Source organism: Salmo trutta, chromosome 25, assembly GCF_901001165.1.
Source record: "Salmo trutta chromosome 25, fSalTru1.1, whole genome shotgun sequence".
Lineage (NCBI taxonomy): Eukaryota > Metazoa > Chordata > Actinopteri > Salmoniformes > Salmonidae > Salmo > Salmo trutta.
This window is the reverse complement of record NC_042981.1, coordinates 28,854,833-28,862,874: the sequence shown is the minus strand read 5'-3', so window position 1 is coordinate 28,862,874 and position 8,042 is coordinate 28,854,833. Positions and strand designations below refer to the sequence as shown.

The window sequence follows — 8,042 nt, the reverse complement described above, 5'->3', positions numbered from 1 at the left end:
AATGAAATACCAAGGAAATAACATTATTTTGTCAAGCTCTCGCCAAGCTCTAAGAAATGTATGGTTCTTAGAGCATATGGATCTGTATATAACTTAACCTTTGTGTATTTTATTCCTCTTTTGTTACTATTTTTTATTACATGTTTTGCATTAACTCTGCATCTTTGGGAAGGGCTCGTAAGCAAGCTTTTCACGGCAAAGTTTACACCCATTGTATGCGGCGCGTGTGACAAATAAAATGTGATTTGATTTGAACTCTGGTAGTTTTTAGAGCGTCCATTGTCTGGTACAGCAGTCCAGGACTTACTACTACTTCCTGAAGACGGAAATAGCATAAGTATGCCCAGGTAGTGAACAGAAGAAAAGACAAATATAGTGAAGATTAAACTGTAGATAATTATTGAGCTACAGCTTCTCTCTTGCAGGTCCACCTGGCCACTTAAAATTCTTAGCACAAATGGCCACTAGAACAGACATTTACATCATTTAGCAGACACTCTTATCCAGAGCAACTTACAGTAGTGAATGCATACATTTCATACAATTTCATAGGTTTTTTTTTTTCTGTGCTGGCCCCCGTGGGAATCGAACCCACAACCCTGGTGTTGCAAACACCATGCTCTACCAACTGAGCTACAGGGAAGGCTTTGGCTTTGTGTTTAGATAAAACACAAATAAAGCAACAGCAGACATCATTAACAACAAAAAATTATACTCTGTATTGCATATTATTCAGACTATGAAACAAAAACGCAAACATTTATAGACTACATAAAAGTATGTTTTAACAGTGCCTTTGTGAGCTATCTTTATCTTTATTATATACAGCGTAATAACAAGGTAAGATAACTTTTTCATTGTTGTGTTCCTCTTAAGAGAATAATGTTTTCCCTTTCATACATCCTCATCCCAAAGAAAAATCTTGAATATGAGTCTTCAGGGAGCGACTATACAAGAAACACAGTCAGCATCAATATTATGGATGCTGTGAATTCAATATACAGTATACTTTCAAAGATTGGCTACTTATATATCAACAAATGTCCTAATTGGCTCATTCTAACAAACACAAGTATGTTTAAGAATATTCAATGAGACACATTTGGAAAGTGGGTATCTTCTAGTTATAGGGGTTGTCAGCAATATACATATGTATGTAGTGTTAAACCCCATATTAAACAAGTTTTAACAATATATAAGCAACAATATATGTATGAATGTCAGGGAGTAAGAAAGACAGAAAGTGCATTGGTGTTTTTCTTAGTCAATAAGAGACAAATTCAGTTATCTTATCTCTCCAATAGGAAGAGCAGTTTAAATAAGGTCATTTTAAAACAGCGTAATAGAGATTGTGGATGAGTTCAACATGTAAAAACCTCTCAGGGAACACTGAATAATACTGATAGATCTAGTTGAGTCCATACAGATGTTTAGAGAACAGTCAAGAGAACTGCAAAGTCTTTACAAAGTGAGGGTCTATGGACTCTTGGGCTCTTCCACTGGACTCAAAGGGCCACTAGATTTTTCCTCTGCTGCCTGTCTCTCCACTTTGCACTCTGGTCTCTCACATGTAACAGTCCCGAGCACCTTTGCACTGTGCTCCTGTGCTTTTGCCCTGAGTGCTGCGATGCTGTTCTCCCTCAGTTCCTCTTTGGAGATGGGTGACTTGCCCTCCGACCTCTTCTCCTCCACGTCACATTCTTCTCCTCTCTGAATGGCTGGCTGCTGGGGAATGTCGAACTTCCCTGTTGGCTGGGCGACCGTGGTCTCCATGGACTTTTTGTGCATCCCTGTAAAGAATTGGGGGTATTCGGATTTAGAAAAGCGTCTGCTGATTGGAAAGCCATCTTCAACTGAAAATATTAAACAAAGAAATAGTTGTGATTTAGCTATAGGAATATGATCTTCAAATTGAGGACGCATAATAAATGTAGACCGAAAGTCAATACTTGCTGTATAGTTTTCCCCCCACTAGGCGAGAAGTAAGCCTACCAAATATAAATGATCATATCTTGATCATTTCAGAGCCATTTGATGAAAGGATGAAATCAAGAATAAAGTATTTGCCCTCTGCCCTGAATGACGAGGAACACACCCACAATCACAAGTAGAAAAGTAGAATGTGGAGAATATATGAGAGCAAGAATTAATTCAAAGCATGGAGGATGAAACCTGCTGTAGATTAAACATTAGTCTCATACCAAGCAGCCATGGGGCACAAGAGTCCATGATGCCATCCTTGGCGGACTTGAGGATGGAATCCGGTAGGGGGATGGAGTGACGGACCATGGCTCCATACAGCCCATACTCTGCCATCACACTGCTGCGACCCCAGCACTTCTCCCTCTTCCTCCATTTGGCCCTGCGGTTCTGGAACCAGACCTGTAACCCAGGAGGCGTCATTAAGTACCACCTATCAACACTGAATCTAGCAATATTCAGACACACTGACTTCCCTGTAGCTCAGTTGGTAGAGCATGGTGTTTACAACACCAGGGTTGTGGGTTCGATTCCCACAGGGGGCCAGCACAGGAAAAAAAAAAAAGTATGAAATTGTATGAAATGTATGCATTCACTACTGTAAGTCGCTCTGGATAAGAGTGTCTGCTAAATGACTAAAATGTAAATGTAACTAGCAGCATCAATGAGTCTTCTAACTGACAGACACCACCACCTTAAAAGGCTTTAGCACTACCATCACATTGCGCCACAGTTGTCCACCTCTTGAAAAATAGTTTGTATAATTTTTGTTGTTTTATTGGTTGTATATCGTTGCATTTTACATTTGTGTGACTGTCCTTGTCTATCAGTGTATCAGTGTTTGTTACTTGTTTTGTGTTTTTTTTTGTGGATACCAGCTGCTGCTTTTGGAAATGCTAATGAGGATCCAAATAAAGACCCAATGGCCCTTCATGCCAATTCTGTTCTATAATTTGTGAAAACAACATTACTAAATCTGGTTTTATTTCACAGTTACTCTAGTGTTGTGTTGTTTTGAGATCTCTGTAAGACCCCTTATGCAATGTTTGGCTATCTCCACCCAGTCTGAGGTAGTGTGGATGGATGTTCAGTGAAACATCAACTTGCCCAATGCCAAATGTGGAACTCCATGAGCATTGGTTGGGGCCCCATGCTATCTGTCAGCTCAGTGAGAGGCCAAATTGATTTCATAGCACAACACAGAGCTGTTAAACAGCCTACTTGGCCACATCTGATGGCTTTGTGCAAAGTGCAAAAAACAAAAGAGGAGGGGCAAGCACGGATATGTCTCGACTGTGGAGGGGAACCAGACATTAAATTGAAAATTAACAAAACCATTTCAACCCTTTTTCTGTTAATTCTAATGATAGCCCTTATTTCATACAATATATTTTTTTATGAGAAATTGCTTCTCTGGTCCTCAAAGGAAGCTGAGGGGGAAGCTGCGAGCAGAAGCGACCCCTAGGGCACGCCAAGACTGATTGAAAACTAAGTTAATTTCAAGCTCAATCGATGGTGGACAGGCGGGCAAATATCACGGGAAATTAAACGAGCGGGACTCCGGGGAGCGGCACTATTGACCCGTGCTAATAAATTCAATGTAGTTATATAATTTGAACTCCCCGCATCTCGAGCCAGCTTCCCCTCGGAACAAGGCATGCTCATCTGATTCAACTAATTAGACTGTATGAGAAAATTGGATGTTAATTTTATTTAGGATTGGAATACAGTTTTTTTCCTTATTATTTATTCGCGGCGAAGAGCCATAATGAGAAGGAAATGAAACGCCGCTCGGGCAGATGGATGGTCCAGGTCACACCGCAATCTTCTTCTGCCTTGATAGCTTGATTAGGTCGTTAGTGCTCCTGTCCGAGAACAAATTGTTTCACATCCAACTACACCTAATGAGAGATTATCTGGCGAGGATGCTATTAGAGGTGTCTTTGTTCAGACAGGTAGAGAGGCATTATTGGTCGATTTATGTGGGCTCACTTGCCTCCTCCGTAAAACATTAAGGAGCTAACTATTTCGTCAAGCGCACAGTAAGCCTATATCACTCTCCTTTTCATTTTCCACGCCATTCATTGGTTATTGGATGCCTGCTTTATAACCTAGGCCCAGGCTATTTAAATGTCAAGGCTAAAGCAACAAAGGTAGACCTGCCTATAGTTCTACACTGCATAAACCTATTCAGGTACCAATGTCCTTTATTCTGGCCGGGGACGCAAAAAACACCTGATACCATAGGCCTTCTTTATGAATGACTTAAATTGTTTGTAAGAGACCTTATCTAGATTATTATAATACATATCAAAAGCAGATTATGGTCCCAATGTACAGTGGCAGATGTCAGTGTTGGTTTCAAGGGCTACTTCGGGATTATGGCAATGAATGTTGGCCCTTTATCTACATGCCCAGAGTCAGATGAACTCATGGATACCATTTTGATGTCTCGCCATCCAATATGAAGGAAGTTAGAGGTAGTTTCGCAAGCCATTGCTAACTAGCGTTAGCGCAATGACTGCAAGTATTTGGTATCTACTAGCATTCGCTAACGCTAGTTACCAATTGTCATTGCACTAACACTAGTTAGAAACTTCCTTCAAACTGCATGCAGACACATAAACATCTACCAGTTCATCTGACTCTGGGGAAGTAGATAAAGGGCTTAATTTCCAAAATCCTGAAGTATCCCTTTAGTAGTGCTTGCTCCAATATAAATGCAGAAAAGGTGTTAAAAAACCTAATGTGTCACTGATAATCACATCTCATTGGAGAAATACATTTTACAATTAGCACAGGTTCTCCTGTAGGAAATATTTTGGAGAGTAACATAAGTAAATTTGAGTTTCTTGCAAGGGACAATGAGAATTATATCAAAAACTATATTTGACGTGATAGTCAAATATAAATACAAAATAATATTAACACGAAGAATGCTGTTTTGAGACATTTAAATGCTATTTAGGGGAGGAAGAACTGCAGTTACAAAATACATTTCCTCTGACATGATACAATAACAACAGTGCCAACAATAGGCTATATAACCTGTAGTCATACCTGTATTCTGTCCTCAGGAAGCTCTGTTTTCATAGCCAGCATCTCCCGTGCATACACATCAGGGTAGTGCGCTTCGTTAAAGGCCTTCTCCAACTCCTCGAGCTGGTAAGATGTGAATATGGTTCTGTAGAAATATGAAATATGTGTAAATTGTGGACATTGAAAAATGTTCGAAAGGCGAATAATAGGCAAGCTCGGTTGGCTGTTATTTATTTCAAACAGATCAGATGTACAAATACACACCTTCATGTGTACGGTGGCAATGCATTCCATTACATCTTATCTATCCAAGGTGTCTGTATGCATTTCATCTTAGGTACATTAAAAACAATGGTGCATTTTAGAAATAGACCTACAGTAGACAAACTCACATGGCCTCCAAAAGCAGCTGCTAAATTTGATTATTTATTCTCTTATTATTTGTTTACAATAAAAAAAATGGCCTATTCAATAGCCTATTTGAGGCAGTGGATGTATCCCAGAAACCAATGTGTAGGACTATAAACATGCAGCCTATACATGCATTCAGTGAGTAGACTGCAAAAAATAAGTGGATTCATTTAAAAGGTTAGCAAAAAAAATGTTGCAGGCTCTAATCCTTTATAGGCCTATATGCTGGTATAAAGGAAATCCTATTTTTCCATTTCAATGTCTGATCACCCTTATTGAATAAGAGTATTCACAGACTAAGCCTATCTCTATGAAAGGTTTTAATAAGTCAAATGTAGGCTATGTCCATATGGTGTGTTAGGTCTACACTCGATGGTTAAAATAGGCCAATGCATTCACACCCCAAAACAAATATACATCAAAATGAATGACAAAAATATATGAACAAAGACGGACATGTTAGAGTAGGCTAGCCTGTAAATTCACACTTGAAATAGAATACGAGGGGTAAATATTATGTATTTGCTATGAAACATTTCAAACATTTGAAACCAAGGGCTATTGGGAAATAAGGCAATGCGTTGACTAATTGCGTTTTATTAACTTGAATTTCAAACATATAGGCCTAGACCTTATTCGATTTAATTCCATGTTTGTTAGGTATATAAGGTTATTGATAGCCTAATGGCCATTGACAACCTGTAAATCATCTCAGTAATTAGCACAGGCTACTATTTCAAATGATATCCTAGTCTAATCTTGTTGTTGGATTAAGACAGTTCAAAAGGCCTAAACAATGTAATATTAAAAAGGAGTGTTGTTAGGCCACACCAAAAATTATGAAACATACGAGCTTCAGAAATTGAACAAGTTATTAGCATTCTGATAAACAATAATATAATGTGTTGGAATGCAACGCTTACCGGTGCCGTCTTTTCTTCCGTTTCTTGCTCTGGCTTAATGAGGTCTTTGAGAGTTTTCGTTCGTTTGACGAAAAATCTTCTGAGTCTGTGAATATTAGAAAACGTGACAACGTGAATGACTCGTTTGAAGCATTAGATCATTTCCAATGTGTTATCACAATTGTTAGTGATGAAATTGAGTACAATTTCTCCAACACAAATGTTATCGTTGTATTTTGTTACTGTTATATTTTTTTTAAACTATTTTTTATTTATTTAACCTTTATTTAACTAGGCAAGTCAGTTAAGAACAACTTCTTATTTACAATGACGGCCTACTTACTGACATAAGTAGCCTATTGCAATTATTTTATATTATTATTAGCCAATGGTTATCCATTGTCCTTTTATAGTTCAGCCTAATACGAATATTACAATTATTATTATAATAAATACAAGTATATTTTTTAAGTCCTTATTTCAGGCTAATGACAACGACTGAAATTCCTACCCGAACTGGCGGACTGGCTGTGGTCCAGAGGTCCCACAGTTCTATTGCGGGGCTGCAAGTGAACGTTCTGCGCGTCCTGCAGGACCTCCAAAAACGCTGGTTGGCTGTAGAACGACGGAATCCCTCCAGGCCCGATTAATCCCATCCCAACTCCGACACCAGCGGTACCAAGCATTGACCTGGCGGCAAGCAGGTGCGCCCCAGATGGCAGAGACTGCATGGTGCTCCTCGGGACCGCCGAAGAGTCTTTATTCAGCCCTAAAATCTCCTGGATCCCGAATCCCGTGCATCTGGGAGGGTGCGTGGCGCTGTTCTTTGATTGTTGGTGCAGGCTGTTACCTCCGTTAGCACCAAGAGAGGACGTTTTGGATATATTCAACGTTTCAGATAGCACAGCGCCTTGTTTACCTGTCATGGTGTCTTCGATAGTATTCCCTATTTTTAGCGGCTCACAGGTCGGTCCCCAGTGCACGATCCACTATGTATCACTCCAGACTCTTGAAAATGGTTCTTTTATCAAACAGGTCCATCCCAACAAGAGTCAGAGCCCAGCAGCCAATCAACTACTAGGGATTTTTCGGGATTCCTGCGCATCAAGCATTACGCGCCTTTGGAAATGGTTTATTCGCTAAGAACTGATATATTAAGGCTATGGGCACAACCCAGAGTGTGAGGATAACCCAAAACGCCTGCGGATAAAGAGGATGAAACAGGTGGACGGAGTTAAAGCCATGCTATTCATCCAATTTATTGAAAAACATTGCATCAATGCAGGCCTTTTGAAATGTTTTTCGTTTGTAGGCTAGCGTGTGTACTCGTTTATACTGTATATTGAATATAAAAATTATTCTAGATATTATAATGCCATGCAGAATTTAAACTATATGAGGCGGATTGAATGAGTCCGGGCCTGGATTTAGTTACCATAAAAATTGTTTAGTTTCATAAAAATAAAACGCATGTTTCAGTCCATCTTTTTTTTAAACGTTTATTTAACTAGGCAAGTCAGTTAAGAATACATTCTTATTTACAGGGACAGAACTACAGATTTTTAAATGATCAGCTCTGGGATTCGATCTAGCAACCTTTCGGTTACTAATCCAACGCTCTAACTACTAGGCTACCTGCCGCCTCTTCTAGTGGCGATTTCCATCTTCTATGATCGCTATGTCCATCCCTTGCCTCACACATGAAGGGAT

At 39.4% G+C, this 8,042-nt stretch overlaps 1 protein-coding gene across 2 annotated transcripts; it reads right to left on the bottom strand.

The window, feature by feature from the left end:
* Window positions 1-660: 660 nt before the first annotated feature.
* On the bottom strand, window positions 661-7,309 carry LOC115162347 (visual system homeobox 2). 2 transcript variants are annotated; one of them, XM_029713556.1, is made up of 5 exons: window positions 6,844-7,309; window positions 6,354-6,438; window positions 5,041-5,164; window positions 2,202-2,382; window positions 661-1,853 (listed from the first exon to the last, which is right to left on the bottom strand). In XM_029713556.1, exons 1-5 carry the CDS (start codon window positions 7,256-7,258, stop codon window positions 1,477-1,479), a joined length of 1,182 nt encoding a protein of 393 aa, XP_029569416.1. In that variant the 5' UTR covers window positions 7,259-7,309; the 3' UTR covers window positions 661-1,476. The 2 variants fall into 2 exon arrangements, with proteins under 2 accessions (XP_029569416.1, XP_029569417.1); XM_029713557.1 differs by having other exon boundaries at window positions 661-1,790.
* Between the last annotated feature and the right edge of the window lie 733 nt (window positions 7,310-8,042).